Source organism: Mixophyes fleayi, chromosome 4 (assembly GCF_038048845.1).
Source record: "Mixophyes fleayi isolate aMixFle1 chromosome 4, aMixFle1.hap1, whole genome shotgun sequence".
Taxonomy (NCBI): domain Eukaryota; kingdom Metazoa; phylum Chordata; class Amphibia; order Anura; family Limnodynastidae; genus Mixophyes; species Mixophyes fleayi.
This window is the reverse complement of record NC_134405.1, coordinates 326374820-326399889: the sequence shown is the minus strand read 5'-3', so window position 1 is coordinate 326399889 and position 25070 is coordinate 326374820. Positions and strand designations below refer to the sequence as shown.

The following is a 25070-nucleotide window of genomic DNA, read 5'->3' as shown; positions in this document are numbered from 1 at the left end:
ATCCTCTGCTCTCTGTCCCCCCTTCTCTGCCCGCTTTCCCCATCCTCTGCTCTCTGTCCCCCTCCTCTGCTTTCTGTCCCCCCTTCTCTGCCCTGCTGTCACCATCCTCTGCTCTCTGTTCCCCCTTCTCTGCCCGCTGTCACCATCCTCTGCACTCTGTCCCCCCTTCTCTGCCCCGCTGTCACCATCCTCTGCTCTCTGTCCCCCCTTCTCTGCCCCGGTGTCCCCATCTTCTGCTCTCTGTCCCCCTTCTCTGTCCCGCTGTCACCATCCTCTGCTCTCTGTCCCCCTCCTCTGCCCCGCTGACCCCATCCTCTGCTCTCTGTCCCCCCTTCTCTGCCCGTTGTCACCATCCTCTGCTCTCTATCCCCCATTCTCTGACCGCTGTCACCATCCTCTGCTCTCTGTCCCCCCTTCTCTGCCCGCTGTCACCATCCTCTGCTCTCTGTCCCCCCTTCTCTGCCCCGCTGTCACCATCCTCTGCTCTCTGTCCCCCCTTCTCTGCCCCGGTGTCCCCATCTTCTGCTCTCTGTCCCCCTTCTCTGTCCCGCTGTCACCATCCTCTGCTCTCTGTCCCCCTCCTCTGCCCCGCTGACCCCATCCTCTGCTCTCTGTCCCCCCTTCTCTGCCCGTTGTCACCATCCTCTGCTCTCTATCCCCCATTCTCTGACCGCTGTCACCATCCTCTGCTCTCTGTCCCCCCTTCTCTGCCCGCTGTCCCCATCCTCTGCTCTCTGTCCCCTCTTCTCTGCCCCGCTGTCACCATCCTCTGCTCTCTGTCCCCCCTTCTCTGCCCTGCTGTCCCCATGCTCTGCTCTCTGTCCCCCCTTCTCTGCCCCGCTGTCCCCATCCTCTGCTCTCTGTCCCCCCTTCTCTGCCCTGCTGTCCCCATGCTCTGCTCTCTGTCCCCCCTTCTCTGCCCCGCTGTCCCCATCCTCTGCTCTCTGTCCCCCCTTCTCTGCCCCGCTGTCCCCATCCTCTGCTCTCTGTCCCCCCTTCTCTGCCCACTTTCCCCATCCTCTGCTCTCTGTCCCCCTCCTCTGCTTTCTGTCCCCCCTTCTCTGCCCTGCTGTCACCATCCTCTGCTCTCTGTTCCCCCTTCTCTGCCCGCTGTCACCATCCTCTGCTCTCTGTCCCCCCTTCTCTGCCCCGCTGTCACCATCCTCTGCTCTCTGTCCCCCCTTCTCTGCCCCGGTGTCCCCATCTTCTGCTCTCTGTCCCCCTTCTCTGTCCCGGTGTCCCCATCTTCTGCTCTCTGTCCCCCTTCTCTGTCCCGCTGTCACCATCCTCTGCTCTCTGTCCCCCTCCTCTGCCCCGCTGACCCCATCCTCTGCTCTCTGTCCCCCCTTCTCTGCCCGTTGTCACCATCCTCTGCTCTCTATCCCCCATTCTCTGACCGCTGTCACCATCCTCTGCTCTCTGTCCCCCCTTCTCTGCCCGCTGTCACCATCCTCTGCTCTCTGTCCCCCCTTCTCTGCCCCGCTGTCACCATCCTCTGCTCTCTGTCCCCCCTTCTCTGCCCCGGTGTCCCCATCTTCTGCTCTCTGTCCCCCTTCTCTGTCCCGCTGTCACCATCCTCTGCTCTCTGTCCCCCTCCTCTGCCCCGCTGACCCCATCCTCTGCTCTCTGTCCCCCCTTCTCTGCCCGTTGTCACCATCCTCTGCTCTCTATCCCCCATTCTCTGACCGCTGTCACCATCCTCTGCTCTCTGTCCCCCCTTCTCTGCCCGCTGTCCCCATCCTCTGCTCTCTGTCCCCTCTTCTCTGCCCCGCTGTCACCATCCTCTGCTCTCTGTCCTCCCTTCTCTGCCCTGCTGTCCCCATGCTCTGCTCTCTGTCCCCCCTTCTCTGCCCCGCTGTCCCCATCCTCTGCTCTCTGTCCCCATCCTCTGCTCTCTGTCCCCCCTTCTCTGCCCCGCTGTCCCCATCCTCTGCTCTCTGTCCCCCCTTCTCTGCCCGCTGTCCCCATCCTCTGCTCTCTGTCCCCCCTTCTCTGCACCGCTGTCCCCATCCTCTGCTCTCTGTCCCCCCTTCTCTGCCCCGCTGTCCCCATCCTCTGCTCTCTGTCCCCCCTTCTCTGCCCGCTTTCCCCATCCTCTGCTCTCTGTCCCCCTCCTCTGCTTTCTGTCCCCCCTTCTCTGCCCTGCTGTCACCATCCTCTGCTCTCTGTTCCCCCTTCTCTGCCCGCTGTCACCATCCTCTGCTCTCTGTCCCCCCTTCTCTGCCCCGCTGTCACCATCCTCTGCTCTCTGTCCCCCCTTCTCTGCCCCGGTGTCCCCATCTTCTGCTCTCTGTCCCACTGTCACCATCCTCTGCTCTCTGTCCCCCTCCTCTGCCCCGCTGACCCCATCCTCTGCTCTCTGTCCCCCCTTCTCTGCCCGTTGTCACCATCCTCTGCTCTCTATCCCCCATTCTCTGACCGCTGTCACCATCCTCTGCTCTCTGTCCCCCCTTCTCTGCCCCGCGCCAGCCATAAAAAACAGAAAGAACACAGAAACTTACCAATCCGCGCGGCGCCGGGACCCAGCAGCCGTTAGTAGACCCCCCCCCCCAAGCATTTACCTCCTTCTCTTGTCACTGTAGTCCTTCCACGACACGCTATAAGCTCCGTACTGAGGAGATCTCAGTAAGGAGATTACGAAGCGCCGTGGAAGGACTACAGGGACAGGCTCAGCAGCATTGATAGGGCTGTGGGTGCCCGTGCCTCCGGCCCGATCATTGCTGCTGAGCACTTTCAAGGGCTCCCTGGATGTCCGAGACCCCTGGGCTATAGCCCAGTTAGACCCCGGGTTGATCCGGCCCTGAAGTATTTTGACCTATAACAGGATGGACTGTACGGCCTTATAATACACGGGCGGGGTGAATACTTTTATATAGATATCCTTATCTCCGTCACCCTCTAACATCATTAGTCATCAAAGATAAGAAAATCTTCGCTAAGGTGGTGACGTTAGGACTCTTCTCATCCATGCTGAAGAGTTATAGCCATAATATGATTCACACCTTTTATATATAGTGTGTTGGAACAAAACCTAATCCCTGTCTGTTTTATTTCTTTCCTCCCTCCATGAAATATACTCCAGCCAGACATTACACTGACAGCAGTGCCCTCACCCAGGACCTTACCCATCCTGTCTGGCACAGATTCAATCCTGGTACGTTTACTTTTTCTAATTAAATTTAAAAAATGACATAATTGAACAAAAAGGTAAGTATACCTCATCGTAATGTAAAAATAAATATAAAATAATATTCAAATACAACTACTTATGTATTCTAGTGAAGAACAGACCCCCTGCTATGGAATATATAGATATGAAAAGGGACTTCGGAGTCCTGTTCTGTTAGCGTGCAGCCCCTGCTTTCATATGGGCACGGAACGTCCCATACCCTGATATTTCCCAATAATCCCATATGTATCCTGAAATATAAGAACAGCTGTTAGCGTCACCTTCAGCTGTATGACTATAAGTGGGCAGCATGATGGCTCAGTGATGAGCACTTCTGCCGTACAGCACTGGGGTCATGAATTCAATTCCCGACCATATTTGCGTGGGTTTCCTCCGGGTGCTCCGGTTTCCTCCCACACTCCAAAAACATACTGGTAGGTTAATTGGACGCTAACAAATTGACCCTAGTCTCTGTCTATGTGTATATGTTAGGGAATTTAGACTGTAAGCTCCAATGGGGCAGGGACTGATGTGAGTGAGTTCTCTGTACAGCGCTGCGGAATTAGTGGCGCTCTATAAATAAATGGTGATGATGATATAAGTGTGACATTGTTATAGGATACATTACTGCACTACATATGCCGTGCTCACCTTTCTGAAATCCTTTCTGGAGACTTTTCCATTCGGCTTCCTACTGCAGGCCAGAAAGCTCTCCTTGACAGTAACGCTGTGCTTGGTCACACAGTCCTTCAGCCTGTCAATCACCTCCTCCGCAGCAATCTTCTTGATGAAGTTACTGGCTTGATTTTCAATCTCTCTCATTCTTACAATGATGAGAAAGACGCGAGTTAGTACAAGTCTGGCATTAACACGTTCAACTCAGCAAAGCAGACAAATTTGGATTAAATACAGGAAATGAAAATTCTAAAGTCATGTCTTTGTTTAAAGGGATCTTACAGCAAGAATACAGTAACATTTAAAAGCAATATTTCTTTTTCGCTTTTTTTTCTTGATGGGCAAAGCAGTAATCTACCTAATACATTTTCTATTAAAAGCTGGATGAAGTGTAGCAAGTGAGGTGCTGCCTCATACCCTCTGGAATTAATTAAATCATTTTTAATAGTGTTTTTTAGCACTAGTATAACGCATGTAACAGGTATAAATGTAAAACCCTTTTTTTTTCTTCTACTGTGGCTTTCATAGCATTTCTGTGTATTGTGCATTTGAGTGCGTTTTTCTGAATGCATTGTTTCAATTAACTTGCATTTGCTGCAATTAAACGCATTGCGCAAACCTGAAGCCACCTCCAATGGACACAATGGCTCTACCAAACACACTAGTAACAAATGCATGCAGATGTTTGCATTTGACATGTGTTTGTATTGGTGTTTTTTCCCCCGAAAACACAACGCCAGACAATATGAGGCCATGGTAGAGCTTCCCACCTACAGAGAACAGGCCATGTAGATCTCTTTACGTAAGGATTGGTCATTTATATTGGGGAATTCTTATTATTGCTTGATTTAATAATTTGTTTTATTGTTTATATCAGGTATTTTATTTATTGTTATTTTGATTACTTGAGTTTATGTAAATTATTGTGGTGAAACTTGCTGTTTCTCTTGTGTGTTGAACACTATTAGTATTGTATCAAGCCTTTCTGTGCTGCTGTTATTTTTTGTCATACTTGAAACCTTGTGGATAATGTATTCATTAATTGTCTTTCTTTTTATATTGATATCATACTTGCCAACTCTTTACACCAGGCGAAGTGTGAGGACGGAAGAGGGTGAAGTGCAGGGAATCGCGTCATTCAATGCGAAACGCGTAAGAGGGTTCCTATCCTGCCTGCTTCACTAGGAATACGGCCTACTCTACCCGGAATTCGGTAACAATTAACAACATTCCATGAAAGTGGGCAGGTATGATTGATATGTGTTGATTGAGTTTGGATTTTGTGCAAAATATAATATATTTATTTATTCAGTTGTTTGTATATCTTTTTGTTCACCTTCCCTAGAAATTAGACGTGAAAATCATTGTTGATCATACTCTAACCCCTACCATCATGTATCATGGTTAAACATGCAATTTCATATAATCCCGATTGTAAAACGTAGTTGTGTTCTTATCTTTGTCCTGACAGTGTCTGCCAACGCCTCACAATATACATGCATCAAATGATGTTTTCTTTTTATGTGGTAATACATTTACATACCTCCCAACATTTAGACATCCAAAACTAAGTCCTGCCACCGATCCACCCAAACCCTGCCCAATTTCCCCAGAGACGCCTAAATTTCCCTCCCACTTTCATGTTAGTCCCAACGCTTCTGAGGATCGGTAATTCGGACTGTCCTACAAAAATCAATGTATTTACTACACAATTTGTTTTAGGAGACAAAAATACATACCCTTGACTATATTTATTTTATAACTATTTAATTTATTCTTTGTAAATACTGTTTGATAAAAAAAAAAAATGATTTTACTTTATAAATACACAGGTGTTTATGCAACATAGAATAGGCAAAATGCAGTATGAAACTACTCTGACAGCTAATGGGTAGAACAGGAGCGACAAGAGTAAACTGAAGGGGGATGGAGGCATTTTGCCTTAAAAGTGCTCCTACTGCAACGACTACCCCTAAATCTACACACAGAATAATCCTTAGTTTAATGCTTTCATGTGTGGGAGAAGGAGATACACAGCTGCACAATAGTATGTTATATAAAGGAGGGCAGCTCGGTTCCGAGTATTTCCTTTTGTGATGCACTCGCATTAGACATTAGTTACCTGTCAGAGTGGTCGGTTTGTCTTAATTCCTCTTGGAAATGGTTTCTGTCTAGTATGACGGTGCTTACACCATTCACGTCATCGGCGTGACAGAGAGACACTCCTAGATTACACAAGAACTCCATGTATGACACTCCATCAGAAGAGCCACAGCCGTACTGATCACAAATCCTGAGATTAAAAAAAATATTTAATATATTATAAAGGTACATTCACAACAATATTTTTTTTTTTCATTTTATTTGTACTTTCAACAAACAAACTGAAATTGGTAACATTATAATTTGCATTGTATCTGCAGTTCTCTAAAGGACCTTTAGACAGAATTAAAATTTTCAGATATGAACCACAAATGTAAAGTAGTTAAGTATAACTCCGTACCCTATTACAGACAGATGAAGCCCTACCACATCTTTAGGATGGGGTCCTAATGGGATCTAGTACAGGTCACAAAATTTACAATACAGTAATTTGTGCTACTGTGACATCGCTGCCCTGCACTATGGAAGAATCAACCAATTCACACATTACATTTCTGGAAAGCAAGACTGTCAAGCTGGCAGTCATTCTCTGTCTAACATTGCTAACTGCAGCCAAGGAGTTAACAAGAGCATGATGGACATATATAGGTACGAATAGACACTCTATCATCATCATCATTTATTTATATAGTGCCACTGATTCCGCAGCGCTGTACAGAGAACTCATTCACATCAGTCCCTGCCCCAATGAAGTTTAAAGTCTTAATTCCCTAACATACACAGACAGATAGGCACAGAGAGAGAGAGAGACTATGGTCAATTTTGATAGCAGCCAATTAACCTACTAGTATGTTTTTGGAGTGTGGGGGGAAACCGGAGCACCCGGAGGAAACCCACGCAAACACAGGGAGAACATACAAACTCCACACAGATAAGGCCATGGTCGAGAATTGAACTCATGACCCCAGTGCTGTGAGGCAGAAATGCTAAGCACTGAGCCACCGTGCTACCTATTGCATGCATAGAATTCCGGTCAGTAATACACAGTCAGATACGTTAAACACTGCTTTTACTTCCTCTGCAAATTTGACCAGCCAATAGATTTCTCAGTGGGAAATAATACAACTAGAAAAATGAATACTAATAAATAATCTAGCCTACTCAGAATAAAAACATTTAAAGGATCAGTATCTATCTTTATCTTTTAATTTTTCTACTAATCACTCTTAATGATTAGGCTGTAGATGCAAGGATTAAATAAAGTTTTGAGAAGGACAGGTGGAAAAAGACAATAACAGAAAATGTAACCTGTTTCATTGACACTAACACATATCTACAGTAATATAGACAGTATATCTCAGGATATCATGGTCCTTTAAATGCCCACCTGCCTTTTAGCCAACCCATCCATATCATAATAATATATACCTATTTACAGCTTAAAGCTCAACTATAACAATACTGAAAATCAAATCTAAAAATCATTGTACAGTTTAAATCTGACAGGGGGAACATGGAGGCGATACGGTCCCTGCTGGTCCCGGGGATTCTCCCTGAGAGCTGCTATGATGAGTTCTTCCTGAACTATAACCTGCTGCACGTTCCATGTTTGAAAATTCTCATCAGTAAGATTTTGGGAATTGGGATAAACTGAAGATGACAATACATATATAATATATAATGAACTTCTTAAATCCTGTTATTCCCAATGTTTTGCTAATATTGATGGATAACACACTTAATAATGTTTCTATTTTGTTTCACAATAATAGTGATAACAAAATATCATTTAAATGTCTTACATTTCAAAGTGGTCGTCCAACATGGATGAACAGTATGACTGGAGTAATCTTTTAAACTGGTCCTTGTTGATGATCCCAGATCCCTTAGTGTCAAGTGATTGGACAGCTTTGGCGAAATCCTTCCATTGTCTGGAAATCTTATCACAAAGAATGCTTTCCACCTAGAGGGCAAAACAATGCAATCTTCAAACTGAGAAAGGGGGCTCAGATGTATCTAAGTTAAAAGGCGATGATTAAAGCCTAATCAGGATAATTAGGAAATAATATATTAATGTATTCATGATCTGCCCTAAAAGCTGAATTTACTTTAGTCAAAATGGATTACAGGACATCACTGTGTGGGAACAAACAAGGGGTTAATGTATTTTGATGAAGGAACGACACTTACTGTACATGAAGGACCTACTTTCTACCACCTTATCCTGATTATTTACTGACAGATGCTCTGGTGTCACAATAGAGCATTCACACCTTTAAAATTGCCCATTTCCAAGGAAAAGTTTGGCTAAAATGTCTTTGTGGGTCACTAGAAGCCTAGTGTATAATCCTTATGGGAAACATTATTGATCAATTTAATACTTTCCATAATTTAGGTTTGAGAAGACAAAACTCTGAAAAAAAATAACAACACAATATGTGTCAATAACATATAATGCCCCCATAAGGAACTTACCAATTTAAGGGGATGAAAAGAGCCTATTTAGTTGCGAGGAGTTGGCCCATCTTACACCACCTGTGTGGTAGTATAGGTGCTTCTACTACTTGTAATGTAATGACGTTTACACCACCACGGAGCATTTCACAGCACAAGTACATTAATACGCGCACACAAGCCAGTGACAAGTGAATGAAAGGCAGATGTGATCTTCAGTTACTGTCATAGGATTTTAAGATATAACGCGGCTCCAACGAGCAGTATTTTAGTGGAAAAAGGAAATGTCTTAATTAATTAAGGTCACAATATTTGTCACCTGTCTGTGTGTGTCGAATGTAAAAAAGCAGATGGGTGTGTGCCGATGTGTATAGTGGACAAACAAGTGTCATAGTGCTTAGAGATTTGCACTGCAGGTCCATATTATACCATGACAATACAAATGTTATCTAGCCCCCCATACTACGCTGTAGTTGCTGTGCTGTGTGTTAGAGGAGTCAGCGCTCTGGACAATAACGGACATTGCCATATCGGGGAAGGGTGAACTTCTGATGTTGTGAATAAACAAAACTGTTCACGTTTTGAACACGTATACGTTTTGAAATCACGTATATATTATACCATGTGTGATTAGATATATCAGGCTTCCTGGTTCCCGGTAATACGGCCATTGCACTGTCACACTGGAATCCAATTTACGACGATGGCTGCAGATTTTAGTGTTTTCTTTACATTTCCAAAAGCAATTCGCATACTTTGGAATGTAAAAGTTGGGACCGGCTGGCTGCTTAAATTAATTCTTATTTAATAGCTTGGATCTCGTCTGGCTGCCTCGCCGATGGTAGTAAACAGAACTGCGATATTGTTAAAAGGATACAGCTACATTGTGGAACAATTTACATATAAACTTCTTGCTAATCTGCATTACAGCAATTAACACTTTGTACGTCGGAACGTCTGCGGCGACTCCCAGTAAAACAGCTTTTATTGTGAGCTCTTTATGTATTTAAGGAACATACAATAATTTGATAATTATAGTGGAAGTGACCAGAAAAGGGACGCACATGTTCAAACTACAAATAAGAGGCATCTGAAGCGTGTAAAGTAATACATGAGCAATACGTAATCCACTGGATCATCCTCATCAGGTAGGTACAACTGCTGCTTCCGAGTCCCTGGGCCAATCCTGATAGATACTGTGATGCAGGTAGTGGTTTACATTACCTTTAAAATAGCTACTAATAATATACTACATACACTTACCTCCCCACTATCACTATATTCTACATACACTTACCTCCCCACTATCACTATGCCCTACATACATTTACCTCCCCCACTATCACTATATTCTACATACACTTACCTCCCCACTATCACTATATTCTACATACACTTACCTCCCCACTATCACTATATTCTACATACACTTACCTCCCCACTATCACTATATTCTACATACACTTACCTCCCCAATATCACTATGCCCTACATACACTTACCTCCCCACTATCACTATGCACTACATATACTTACCTCCCCACTATCACTATGCCAAACCTAAACTTACCTCCCCACTATCACTATGCCCTACATACATTTACCTCCCCCACTATCACTATATTCTACATACACTTACCTCCCCACTATCACTATGCCCTACATATACTTACCTCCCCACTATCACTATACCCTCCATACACTTACCTCCCCACTATCACTATATTCTACATACACTTACCTCCCCACTATCACTATATTCTACATACACTTACCTCCCCAATATCACTATGCCCTACATACACTTACCTCCCCACTATCACTATGCACTACATATACTTACCTCCCCACTATCACTATGCCAAACCTAAACTTACCTCCCCACTATCACTATCCCCTACATACACTTACCTACCCACTATCACTATGCCCTACATATACTTACCTCCCCACTATTACTATGCCCTACATATACTTACCTCCCCACTATCACTATACCCTCCATACACTTACCTCCCCACTATCACTATACCCTCCATACACTTACCACCCCACTATCACTATGCCCTACATATACTTACCTCCCCACTATCACTATGCCCTACATATACTTACCTCCCCACTATCACTATGCCCTACATATACTTACCTCCCCACTATCACTATACCCTCCATACACTTACCTCCCCACTATCACTATACCCTCCATACACTTACCTACCCACTATCACTATGCCCTACATATACTTACCTCCCCACTATCACTATGCCCTACATACACTTACCTCCCCACTATCACTATGCCCTACATACACTTACCTCCCCACCATCACTATGCCCTACATACACTTACCTCCCCACTATCACTATGCCCTACATACACTTACCTCCCCACTATCACTATGCCCTACATACACTTACCTCCCCACCATCACTATGCCCTACATACACTTACCTCCCCACTATCACTATGCCCTACATATACTTACCTCCCCACTATCACTACGCCCTACATATACTTACCTCCCCACTATCACTACGCCCTACATACACTTACCTCCCCACTATCACTATACCCTCCATACACTTACTTCCTCAGTATCACTACGCCCTACATACACTTACCTCCCCACTATCACTATGCCCTACATATACTTACCTCCCCACTATCACTATGCCCTACATACACTTACCTCCCCACTATCACTATATTCTACATACACTTACCTCCCCACTATCACTATGCACTACATATACTTACCTCCCCACTATCACTATGCCCTACATACATTTACCTCCCCACTATCACTATGAACTACATACACTTACCTCCCCACTATCACTATGCACTACATATACTTACCTCCCCACTATCACTCTGCCCTACATACACTTACCTCCCCACTTTCACTATGCCAAACATACACGTACCTCCCCACTATCACTATGCCCTACATATACTTACCTCTCCACCATCTATATGCCCTACATACACTTACCTACCCACTATCACTATATTCTACATACACTTACCTCCCTACTATCACCATGCCCTACATACACTTACCTCCCTTCTATCACTATGCCCTACATATACTTACCTCCCTTCTATCACTATGCCCTACATATACTTACCTCCCCACTATCACTAATCTCCCCACTTTCACTATGCTCTACATACACTTACCTCCCCACTATCACCATGCCCTACTTACACGTACCTCCCTACTTTCACCATGCCCTACATACACTTACCTCCCTTCTATCACTATGCCCTACATATACTTACCTCCCTTCTATCACTATGCCCTACATATACTTACCTCCCCACTATCACTATTCCCTACATACACTAATCTCCCCACTATCACTATGCTCTACACACACTTACCTCCCCACTATCACTATTCCCTACATACACTTACCTCCCCACTATCACTATTCCCTACATACACTAATCTCCCCACTATCACTATGCTCTACATACACTTACCTCCCCACTATCACTATGCCCTACATACACTTACCTCCCTACTATCACCATGCCCCACAAACAGTTAGCCCGACCGCCCCCACTTGACTGTGCTGGCCAGAAGAGACAAAGTTCCTTCTCTCTAATTGAAGTGCTGCTGCTATGACATGAGCATAGGAGCACAGTGACAGTGCAGTCTGCCCAGTGCTCACCAAGTTAGTAACCAGTGATATTATTTATTTTATTTGCAGGTCAAATATTAAGTTATAAGGGGTCAGATATTGTAGTTATCATTCACTTCACCCTCACCCCTCACGTTATATGGGGAGGTAGGAAACGTAGACTCAGTAGATCGATTCTTGTGCAACCTGTGACCTCAGGTGGAATGGGGATGCCCATATTCTATAGGTACTACCGTGCAGTACAACCAGGTCAGGTCATGGTAAGTCAGACTGAAAAAATGGGTGGATGCTGAGGGTGCTTTATTGTGAAAAGACTACTGGATTACCTCCCATGGAGGTACAGCCCCAGTCCATACTGCCTTCACAATGACATGTACGCTCTCAACGTAGGTAGAGTCAATGGTCTATCTAATACCCTTCCCTTCTCACTCTCTGCACTATATGCTCCCATGGTCTGGTTATTAGGTACATGTATCATATATTAGAAGGTTTTGCCCCAATCTCATTTGCAGAGGTGCAACAAAAACTCCATACTCTCTGTATATGGGAAAAAAAATTTTAATTCAGTTCCATCTGAAATAAATCACGCTTAGCGCACTTACTCTGTGAGTAGAAAATACACCATGTATTTTGCGCTACTACGCAGGTGGTAGATACCGTTTACTCCTTTTATCTGTATACGTGTACTCTCAATGTCACTTGTATTTCTGTTTCATGACCTTGCAAAAATAAAACTTTAAAAAGAAAAAAGGCGATGTCTTATCACCAGGCAGCCAAATCATAGAACCACATGAAGCCCCTTAGGAACGAGATTTAGGGATTTCATTGGACAGTGTGGACCCGATAGACAGAAGAAGTGCAGCAAAAATTTCCATAAATGTAGCTATTAGAGAAAGTCTTTACAAAGTGTATACTAGGTGATACCTGGACCCATTTAAACAATGTTCTAGAGGTCTCAAACCTCTGCTGGAGAAAGTGTGGACTGCTAGGTACCTTAATACTGTACTCATCAGATTATCAATAGCAGCCTCCAGGAATATCCATTATCCATTTATTGAATTAACCCATAAAGTCACTTAGGAGGTCATTAGATAAACTCATTACCCATATATGTAATGCTTCTCCCCCCCCCCCGCCAAAACGAAAAAAGAAAAACAGGACCTTCCTGCCAGAAGCGCAGTGGTCAATTGAATGTGGTTTATTTCCACAATGGAGCATATCTCTTGGGTTCTGGATAACACTCTACCCGCTATTCACAAAACTTGGGAGACAAACTAATATTTTTCCTCTTTTACTAGTTGATATTGTCACACATCCCCTTATATACCGGTTTGTTGTTTGTTTGTTTTTGCTGCAAACTGTTTATATATATATTTATACTATTTCATTCTGAATTTTGATCTAAACTAGGAAAGCCATTGGAATTATTTGTTTCAGTTATCTGCAACAAAAGCTTTTGTAGCCATTAATATTGGCTGTTTTTGCAAGGACCTATTGTTTCTGCAACTGTTTCTATAATAACAATAATGCGATAATCAATCAGAAGTTACACTTAACACTTATTGCCGGCATTCATATCATCAGCTATATAAAGCTGTGTTCTGTTTGATAGTTGGTTTTATGTTTTTCATAGACTGAGGAATTATCCTATTACTTAGTTAAATTATTATTGCGGTATAGCTCGATTAGCATTAAGAATGTCTGAAGATATTACAGTTTTTAATGCCTAGCGCTGAATTGAAACTATAAGCTCATTAGTGATAATACCTATTGTGTGGTAGAAAAGCAAAAAGACGTTAAGAGGGAAAACTACTAACAACTGCTGCTGGGGGCAATTACTCTAACTAGGGACAATTACTCTAATCATAAACAGCAAGACAGTGCCAGACTTCTGTGCAAAGTTTTATCAAAAGAAACCATAACATGTTTAACCTTGCTTACACACTGGCACAAATGATACACAATTTTGATCATGGTATCTGTTTAATTATAGCTGGAGGAACAGCGCGGAGGGGAACTCACCGTATCCAAAGACATGACAATCGAGGTTTCCTTTGCCTGTTGTCTGGTATTATTTAACCATTTGTGACCTGTCTGATTAAAAGTAAAAGAATTTTAAACAAAATAGTTAAGGAGAAAAATAAAAAATCAAACTAAATTTGGTAATTGGTAAAATGTTGCTTTTAAACTATTACATATGTGAGCTGTTTAAAAATGGAAAACTAACAACCTGAGTAATACTGGAAACCACAATAGATGGGAGTAGATCTAACATTCCCCAGTAATATTGGAGTTAGCTTGTGGATTAAAATAATTACGAAGGGATAAATCCAGTTTAAAGGGATTTATGCTAAAACGACATGTGTTACAAACTATGGTCCTGATTCATTAAGGATCTTAACTTGAGAAACGTCTTATTTAAGTCTCCTGGACAAAACCATGTTACAATGCAAGGGGTGCAAATTAGTATTCCGTTTTGCACATAAGTTAAATACTGACTGTTTCTTCATGTTTCTTCAAGTTGAAATTTTTTAGGGCTTACTCGACTATGAGGGGGGCCCCATGAATTTGTTGTACCCGGGCCCTGAATTCCTCTTGGCAGCCCTGGCTGGGGAAGGGTTATAGTACTTTCTGCAGGTAGAAACTTGATATACAGCCAGAAACTTTTTTTTTTCTTTTTGTTGGAAGTGTTACTTAAAAACGCTCTGAATTAAGGCACTACTGCAGTACGGATAACTTAATTAGGATCTGCTAAATTCTCCTGCTAACGTGGAGATGTTGCCTATAGCAACCAATAAGATTCTAGCTGTCATTGTGTAGAATGTACTAAATAAATGATAGCTGGAATCTGATTGGTTGCTATAGGAACATCTCCACTTTTCTAAACCCGCAGTTTAGTAAATCCAGCCTTTAATGTTTGCTTTGCAAAGTTGAAATTTCAGGCTCAATTTAGATTTTGCTGATAACTTTACTAATCTACTAGGGAGCCGTCCTGTGTATCTCAACGATCTAATCATTTGTTTTACTAGCAGTAAATTACAATCACCCTGGTACAGGATAACTTTCTACCACTGCTTTATGTGCTGTTCATGTGTCACACTCATTAAATTGGTGACAATCTCAGGACAGCCCCACCATCCATCCTGTTATATCGCTACGTGACATGGAGTTACAGCCTTCCTCTGCTAATGGGCAACGTACAACCGATTCCTTCTCTTCAAACAAATCCAGGAACTGGTGATAACTGATGAATCCGGTGTGTTCTGGGTCCAGGATGATCATTAACTCCTTGAACTGCTCATCGGTGATTCGGAACATCATGCAGTCGACTATACGGCGCAGCTCCGTCCTGCTGACTCTGCCGTGGCGACCCTGAGACCCACACAGAGACACAGGATATTAGTAAACCCAGATATGTAGCCAGTCCCATAGATTGTTACAGAAACATCTCATGTCAACCCAGAGCTCTGTAAATCTCAGGTTCTTAATTTAAATGGTCATACCCCTTTATTATACAATGTATATACTGCTTATTGTCATTTAAATGGTCATACCCCTTTATTATACAATGTATATACTGCTTATTGTCATTTAAATGGTCATACCCCTTTATTATACAATGTATATACTGCTTATTGTCATTAACATGTGCCTGTTACCTACACACAGTGGGAGCAGATATTCTGAGGGCTGAACCAATGTGGATCCCCTGCGTGTGGGCAGGGGCAGGCTGGGCTGGGGTGCAGGGGGCATCTGCCCCCCCGGGCCGGTCCCATAGTGGGCTTGGGCTGGGTCACCTGCTTTTTTTTTCCTTTAAAATGTTCCTAATAGGCTGCTGAATCAATTCTTGTCCCTCGAGCTAAAATCTGCCAGCCCTCCCCTGCGTGTGGGCATCTTGTATATTTAATAGGACGAGTAAATCTAAAATGTAAAATGACTAAAAAAAAAAAAATATAAATAAATTTCTATTTCCAACAAATTAGAAGCACAGTTTTATGAGGTATTTTCTGTGTGACTGGGTCACATAGCCCCACACAGCCCTTGATCCCCTTACAATGTGGCTGGACCAATATGCAGCCTGTGACACTGATCACATCACACGTATCAAACGCCTATTGTTTTATAAATTTTAAGTTTTCACGCAGGGCCCTCGTACCTCTGTCTGTCATAGAAACATAGAATTTGACGTCAGATAGAACCGCTTGGCCCATCTAGTCTGCCCATTATTTAACCTATGGTAACCTCAAACCCTATCTGGACCTTTAATCTTTGTAAGGATATCCTTATGTCTATCCCAAGTATGTTTAAATGGCTATACTGTATTCCCCTCTACCACCTCTGATGGGAGGCTATTCCACGTATCCACTACCCTTTATGTAAAGTCATGTTTTCTCAGATTTCCTCTGAACCTACTTCCCCCCAGTGTCAGTACATGTCCTCGTGTTCTAATACTTCTCTTCCTCTGTAGAATGTTTCCCTCCTGCACCTTGTTATAACCCTTGATATATTTGAAAGTTTCTATCATGTCCCCCCTTTCCATTCTCTGTTCCAAACTATACATATTAAGATCTTTTAATCTTTCCGGGTAAGTTTTGTGCTGTAGGCCATGCACCATGTTAGTTGCCCTTCGTTGTACAGACTCTAATGTATTTATATCCTTCTGGAGATACGGCCTCCAGAACTGAACACAGTATTCTAGATGAGGCCGTACCAATGCTCTATACAGTGACATTATTACTTCTTTCTGCTACTGATTCCTCTCCCTATACAACCAAGCATCTGACTGGCCTTCCTCATTGCTTTGTTACATTACTTACCTGCCTTTACTTCACCTGAAATAGTGACTCCTAGATCCCTTCCCTCCTCAGTAGCTTCCATTATAGTGTCATTAATGCTGGATTTAGCCTTTGGGCTTTTCAGACCCAAATGCATGGCTTGGACATTTTTTGGCATTAAACTGTAGTTATCATTCTCTTGACCAATTCTCTAGTCTACCTCAATCATCAACCATTTGTTTTACCCCTCCTGGTGCGTCTACTCTGTTACATATCTGTAATATCCAGTATTGTTTTATTACTGTGTTTGTCCCCAATTGCAAAGTGCTACGGAATGTTCTGGCTCCATATAAATACATGTTATTAATAATAATAATAATAATAATGAAGAAGTAATAATAATGAACAAGTTTTATTATATATACACCAGATTTCCTGTTGGAAAGTTGGACACTGCAGGATCGTTCATAACCTAAGTGGCTGATAACAGACAGCTGTCACTCAGCAACTGCACATAACAACTTACATTCTGTGATGGTAGATAACGTTACCTATATACTTATAATTGGTATGATAAACCTTTTCATGCTTGGTTCAGCAACCATCTGTTGGGTAAATAAAGTAGTTAGCAGCCATTTGTGTGCCCTTACCTCATCCAGTATAAGAAAGGCCTGTTTTAGGGAGGGGTACGCCTCCTGGAAGTGCTGCTGAAGCTTCTGTAGGATGTGATCATTCGAGAAATGAGCCTGTCGTTCTATCACAGGATTGCTCCTAAGATGTAATGGTGAGTATTGCATAGATCAAGGTGGTTACAATGGAGCAATTTAAAGACAGACAGTCGTTTTGGCGATATCCAATTTCCCCAAATCTTACACAACTAGAAACACATATTTAGTGTTTTCTTGCACTTTATGGGTAACAAGTATTCATACATTCTTTTAAACACTAAACCACCCCATGGGTCAGTAGAACACTCACTGGATTTAGTGTGGAGCAGAGCTGGATTACGTTACCTAGCCAAGATCCTGGATCGGGTCCTCTCAATTCAACTCAAAAATGGGTAAGAGTAATCTGGGCCCCTCAGTGCCCATTGGGCCTTGGGTGAGATCCTAGGTTACATAATGGATGATCCAGCTATGGTGTGGAGTAAAGATTAGTCATACCAGTTCTCACCTACAAAGCCCATGATGATGCTGAATCAAACACCTTGTCCTCTAATCACTACATCTCAATTCTTGCTCTGTGATCATCCAAAGACATATGCCTATCATCCTCCCGTAATACCATGCCTCCCCCAGCCTCCATCCACGCTACACCATTACCTCTGGAATGTACAGATTCACACCACTTTATGGGAGCTTACTGACTTCCCCCAAGTACCCTACTGCAGACTGCTAATGCTAAAGAATGGAATAAAGTGACATACAACAGGTATATTTAATTGTTGTTGGATTGCTATGCCAGCGTTCCTACACAATAATCATGGTGGTTGTCATCCACGATAGTCTATGGAAAAATACATCCAGGAAGCTGATAAATATAAGGGCCTGGAGGGTCACCTCACTCTTCACTAAATCTTGGCTTTTTGACAACAAGACTTAATACTACTCCTACACTCTCCGGTCTTTCTTAAAGCATCCACTTACATCTGCCCTATGTGCTTTATTTCAGTGTTTAGAAACCGGTCCATAGTCCCATACAGTATCACTAGCACTTAAAGAAACTAATAGTAGGTTTACTGAACAAAAGAATATCATTTTCAGATTTGCCTCAGTATATAAAATCAGACCTTAGCGAACTGCCTGATCAGAAGTCACTTATGGAGGAGTAAACGCTGATTAAAATCTTCTCTCCTTTTAAGATAAGCAATTACCACATTGAAAAAGGAATATATTATGCTACAGTAAGGCTAATACTAGTTTTCAATTTTGTGATAGCTTTAGGTCATTAAGGTGGCTCTTATGGCTATGTGAGCCTTGTGTTTTATTTCTGCATCTGTAATAAACTGACAATACATAAATAACATTTAATAAAGGGTAAAAGAAGTTATTACCTGTGATTTGATTTAATTGGCAGAGTTTGCCCATTTTCAATATAATTGGGTCCCGGGAATTTCTTTAGAAATTGTTCCCAGGAAATAGTTTCAGCAGCTTTGAATCTGAACCTAAAATCAAGAAATGAAAATGACACATAGAAAAGCTCTGAAGTTGAAATTTTCACTCATGACAAAGGCAAACCGAGGGGGTGGGGGGGGGGGGGGGGGGGGGTTTCTAGTGCCTGGAAACCCCCCTCCAAGCCTGGGACACTGTATATAATTGAAGTGGCTGGACCCTGCTCCCACTTCACACAGATCTGCTTCAAAAGGGAGAGGTGCGTGCACCTACCAGTAGTGCACACAGCATTGCCCATATATTATGGGGATAGGAAGAGTTGGAGAGCAGCCAAGCACTGTCTAAAATTATAGCCACACCCCCATGCATGCTGGTCACTCCCACTGGCGGCGTGGTATGAAAACCCCCCTCTACAAGTCCTGTGTTTGCCCCTGTATGAATCCATTTAGTTTTGGTTAGTGAAGTGGGCAGGATGGGTGCAATGACGATAGGATTCGCACCATCATGGCCGATCGTGACATTGCGCAGCAGACACGGGTCCGTGATGATGCAAATCGCGCCAACTCGCCTTCGCAATTGCCACTTGGCGATCCTCCTATCCAGGAGAGTTTTTACTTCGCTGACAGCTATCTATTCACAATGAGTCATGTGACACAAGTGGGCGGGGCCTATTTATTGAGGACAGAGAAAAGATGCCAAACTTCCCCAACAGGGTAGAAAGTAATTCCTGGGCTTGTGTTATTTACCAGCTGAACAATGACACCTGAGGATTTCTCTGAAAGAAATCCTACAGCCTCATTTATGACATTCTCCGTTATATTATAATCTATTGTGTAGTATTTCAGTGCATTTGAGGAAACCACAAAATAGATGATTATGGAATCCAGCGGCTATTGTGTGGAAACAAGAGCAGAAAATGAGCATATAGCATATTGGTGTGGTGATAACACAACTCGTTCTCATCTCCTGGTCGCAGACAATGAGACTGGGTAATGTTTTCTTTGTCTTTTCCATCACATTATAAGTGGGACTGACACATTGTTGCTGTGCATGAGTCATATTACAGATGATGGTTTGTATTAATAAATGACGAGTACATAAAGAATACATAAAGTTTGAACCAAGTTTAATCAGTACTTATTATGATGATGTCCAAGACCAGATTTAGGTCTCAAACTCACTGGAGTTAAAATTTATTTAAACACAAGTACAATGGAACCGTTTCCAGTTTCGTCATGTCGGTAACAGACATGATACTTGTTCGGATGCTTTATGGCACAATTCTTTTTGCTCCATTCATTACGCTTAACGCAAGCTAAACACACTGAGGTCAATGGCGTATCCTCCAGTGAACTCCTGAACGCCAGTAAAAACATCCACAGCCGCGCCTCAAACACGTTTGTGCCCGACTGGCGTTTTCTAAATGCAATTCAAACACCAGTGGGTGCAAGGCCTTAGTTTTAGGCAGAGTAGTCCTGTGCTTATGGCCAGCAGAGGTTAGGAGGTAACTTCTAAACAGTGCATATGTTAAAATGACTTTTTTTTGTACAGCAACTGAGGGACTGAGAATAATCTGTGTCTTATAGATGGGGTGGGGCATAGGATAGGGCTGTGCGCCTAATTACGTGAAAGACTCTCGTTAGTAAGTGGTAGTGGGTGTGGATCAGAGAGGGCTGGGCTGTGGTGTTAGTAGACATGCCAAAATGAATAGAAATTCTGATTTAATATTATGCTAAAGTTATCTATAATATAAAAGCCTAGTGGCGTGTGTTAGTCTGTGTGTGAAAAAAAAAAAAAACAAGCTGCAGCGCCACCTGCTGGGCGGAGTTATACACTGACCTACTAAATTCTTAGCATTATCTAATATATAAAAGTAAAAGCCTAGCGGCGTGTGTTAGTGTGTGTGTGTGTGGAAAAAACTATTTTCTCAGAAAGGGCTCATCCAATTGACCTGAAATTTGGTATACTGACATTATTTGACAAAAAAATTAGAATAGTGAAGTCAGTTAACTTCCATCATCCCCCCTTCCCCCCGTGGGAGGGGTAGTAAAGGCTAAATTTACGAGTTGAGGGGTCAAACTCCTTTTCGTGAGGTAATTTTACCTCATGAACACACATTAAAAAGGGCGCTCCCTGAGGAGGCCTAGGCTAGGCCCAAATGCATGACAAGAACCTTCTTAAGACCTTAAGTAGCTTGATTTGTCTGGAATGCATGAGTATCACGCACGGGTTAACTTGTATATATATATGCTCCAGATTTTGCACAGGGCCCCGGGGTCTTTAGCTACGCTACTGCTGTTGCGTACATTTTTTTTTAATAATTCTACTGCCGCAGTGACGTACACCCATACTACAGCAGTGGCGATGTCCTTCATCTATACCACAGAGACTATAGGGGTGTTGGTGAGATGTACAGGTCCTCAATTTAAATGTAATAGTATTTTAAATCCTATATCATGCTAGTGCGCTTATATAGTTACTGACATGTTTATCTGACACCGTCCTTTTATCCTATGTTATGAAGACGATAAATCTTATAGGATTATCTTCTCAATGTAGACGGCATCTCCAGATCAGATACACGTCGGTGTCCCACTTCTAGCACGGTCCTACTGCACGTCTATCTACTCTGTTACCCTTACACAGACTAAACCTCATGTTAGTTATATTACAAAGAAATCATATAAAGATATACACATATTACAGCTGGAAGCAAGCTCTTCAACCACTTTTTAATAATTTGCAAATGAACTAATTTGAGCCTATTCCTCCCGCTCTGCATTTTATTTATTCAGAGGAGGTTACTGCAGGCAATGAATCCACATATGATATAATGTGTGTGTGTGTATATATATATATATATATATATATATATATATATATATATATGAGTTGGCAATTCTCCCTCATCTGCCGGCATGGAGGGGTGTATGGGCGGAAGGGAGGTGGCCCATCGTGATTCGCGACATTTTGGCCCCTCCACCAGATAAGTAATGCCTGCTTTGGGTCTTTCTACCACCCCCAAACAGGCATACATCACTGGGGGACGGGGCCAAAATTGCACAAAACGTAAAGCCCGGCATCCTCCCTTCCTCCCTTCACTCCCATCTTCAGTAATCTCCCGGAGAGAGCCTATCAAAAAGTAGGTAAGTACATCCATACATTAACCTAATATGGTCCCAGCACAAGTAGGGTTAACATACATCCACACATTAACCTAATATGGTCCCAGCACAGGTAGGGTTAACATACATCCACACATTAACCTAATATGGTCCCAGCACAGGTAGGGTTAACATACATCCACACATTAACCTAATATGGTCCCAACACAGGTAGGGTTAACATACATCCACACATTAACATACATCCACATGTTAATCTAATATGGTTCCAGCACAGGTAGGGTTAACATACATCCACACATTAATCTAATATGGTCCCAGCAGAGGTAGGGTTAACAGACACCCACACATTAACCTAATATGGTCCCAGCACAGGTAGGGTTAACATACATCCACACATTAACCTAATATGGTTCCAGCACAGGTAGGGTTAACAGACACCCACACATTAATCTAATATGGTCCCAGCAGAGGTAGGGTTAACAGACACCCACACATTAACCTAATATGGTTCCAGCACAGGTAGGGTTAACATACACCCACACATTAACCTAATATGGTCCCAGCACAGGTAGGGTTAACATACATCCACACATTAACCTAATATGGTCCCAGCAGAGGTAGGGTTAACAGACACCCACACATTAATATAGCGGGACCCATTGGGTTGACATAAATGCTTTGTTAACCTGAAACTACATTTGAACAGTCTCCAGAATTCTGCATAAAATCCTCATTATCAGCGTACGCTTCACATCTGAAACGCGGTTCCTATTTTAGGAAGCATTGTGCTGCTGGAAATAAATTCATGTAGGTTAGTGAATCTGGAACACCTTCATCTCCCTCCTTCTTTAACACCTCTATTATATTAGTTTATGCAACAACAGCGATTTCACTGATCATTTAAATAAACATAACCCTGATTTTTATGTATTTGTATAAATTGATGTACGTGCAATACAAGACTATTCCTGGCATTATTACAATTTACAGGGACAGTTCTAATGTATAACAAAATAATACAGCTTTACTCTATGGGGCTTATGTATCAAAGGGTGAATAGGCCTCCGGCGACAAGTCTTTGCCCTATACATGCGGTGATGGCACAGCGAGGCCGTGGCCTAGTACATGTACAATACTTGTTCTGTTATCTCCATCTCAGGAGAGCGATAGCAGACGAAAACCAATGAACTAAAATGCTTTATTATTTGAATACATTTTTCAAGACTCAATAGATTTGAAATATTTTTTTAGTTATTTTTAACTTTCTTTTCCTTTCTACCAGGTGGAACTGAAATACAAATCTGGCACGTGCACCTCTTTTCGGCACACTAGGTGCGCTTCTAGTTTGTGGAGACCTCTCCTGACAGCAGACTGAGCGTGCACCTTGATGTGCGCTGGGGGAACAATCTAGGTGCACGTCATGTATGAGGTTTTATGTGTTTTCACTTGTATTGTCTTGGGAGAGTTTCAGTACAGCCTATCACAGATACACTGTCCATAGTGAGGAAATATGTAGGGTTGCAACGATTTCCTAATGAACCAGGAAAGTGACGGCGAAACGCGTTGAAAACATTTCCTTGCATCCTACATAAAATAACAGTGATAACTACGTCATGGCCAAAAGGTTTTAGAATGACACAATTATTGGTTTTCACAAATTTTGCTGCTTCAGTATTTTTAGACCTTTTTGTCAGATGTTGCTATGTTATACTGAAGTAAAATTACAAGCACTTTATAAGTGTCAAAGACTTTTATTGTCAATTACATTAAGTTTATGCAAACAGTTAATATTTGCAGTGTTGACCCTTCTTTTTGAAGACCTTTGCAATTCACCCTGGCATGCTGTTAAACTTCTGGGCCACATACTGACTGATGGCCGCCCATTCTTGCCTAATCAACGCTTGGAGTTTGTCAGAATGTGGGGGTTTTTGTTTGTCTATCCACCTCTTGAGGATTGACCACAATTTCTCAATGGGATTAAGGTCTGGGGAGTTATCACTTTTATGGCAAGGTGCTCCATCATGTTGGAAAAGGCATTGTTTGTCACCAAACTGTTCTTGGATGGTTGGGAGAAGTTGCTCTTGGAGGATATTTTGGTACCATTCTTTATTCATGGTTGTTTTCTTAGGCAAAATTGTGAGTGAGCCCACTCCCTTGGCTGAGAAGCAACCCCACACATGAATGGTCTCAGGATGCTTTACTGTTGGCATGACACAGGACTAATGGTAGCGCTCACCTTTCCTTCTCTGGACAAGCGTTTTTTCAGATGCCCCAAACAATCTGAAAGGGGATTCATCAGAGAAAATGTCTTTACCCCAGTCCTCAGCAGTCCAACCCCTGTACCTTTTACAGAATATCAGTCTGTCCCTGATGTTTTTTGTGGAGAGAAGTGGCTTCTTTGCTGCCCTTCTTGACACCAGGCCATCCTCCAAAAGTCTTCGGCTCACTGTGTGTGCAGATGCACTCACACCTGCCTGCTGCCATTCTTGAGCAAGCTCTGCACTGGTGGTGCCCCGATGCCACATCTGAATCAACTTTAGGAGACGGTCCTGGTGCGTGCTGGACGCTTTTGGGCGCCCTGAAGCCTTCTTCACAACTATTTAACCTCTCTCCTTCAAGTTCTTCATGACCATGATAAATGGTTGATTTAGGTGCAATCTTACTAACAGCAATATCCTTGCCTGTGAAGACCATTTTGTGCAAAGCAATGATGACTGCATGTGTTTCATTACAGATAACCATTGTTAATAGAGGAAGAACAGTGATTTCAAGCATCACCCTCATTTTACAGCTTCCAGTCTGTTATTCTAACTCAATCAGCATGACAGAGTGATCTCCAGCCTTGTCCTTGTCCTCGTCAACACTCTCACCTGTGTTAACGAGAGAATCACTGACCTGATGCCAGCTGGTCCTTTTGCCTTTTGTGGCAGTGCTGAAATGCAGTGGAAATGTTGCTTTTGTCATGGCAAAGAGGGACTTTGAAATTAATTGCAATTCATCT

General features: G+C 42.8%; 1 protein-coding gene across 2 annotated transcripts in view; it reads right to left on the bottom strand.

Annotated features, from left to right (window-relative positions):
- Positions 1 to 25070, bottom strand: part of EFCAB6 (EF-hand calcium binding domain 6) — a 122655-nt gene that overhangs the window by 45346 nt on the left and 52239 nt on the right. For both annotated transcript variants that reach the window (XM_075210276.1, XM_075210277.1), the window contains exons 10-16: positions 18884 to 18994; positions 17481 to 17601; positions 15257 to 15427; positions 14078 to 14149; positions 7750 to 7910; positions 5967 to 6137; positions 3821 to 3992 (exon numbers count right to left, since the gene is read on the bottom strand). In XM_075210276.1, coding sequence (XP_075066377.1) covers positions 3821 to 3992; positions 5967 to 6137; positions 7750 to 7910; positions 14078 to 14149; positions 15257 to 15427; positions 17481 to 17601; positions 18884 to 18994 — 979 coding nt within the window. The remainder of the gene's footprint in view (positions 1 to 3820; positions 3993 to 5966; positions 6138 to 7749; positions 7911 to 14077; positions 14150 to 15256; positions 15428 to 17480; positions 17602 to 18883; positions 18995 to 25070) is intronic.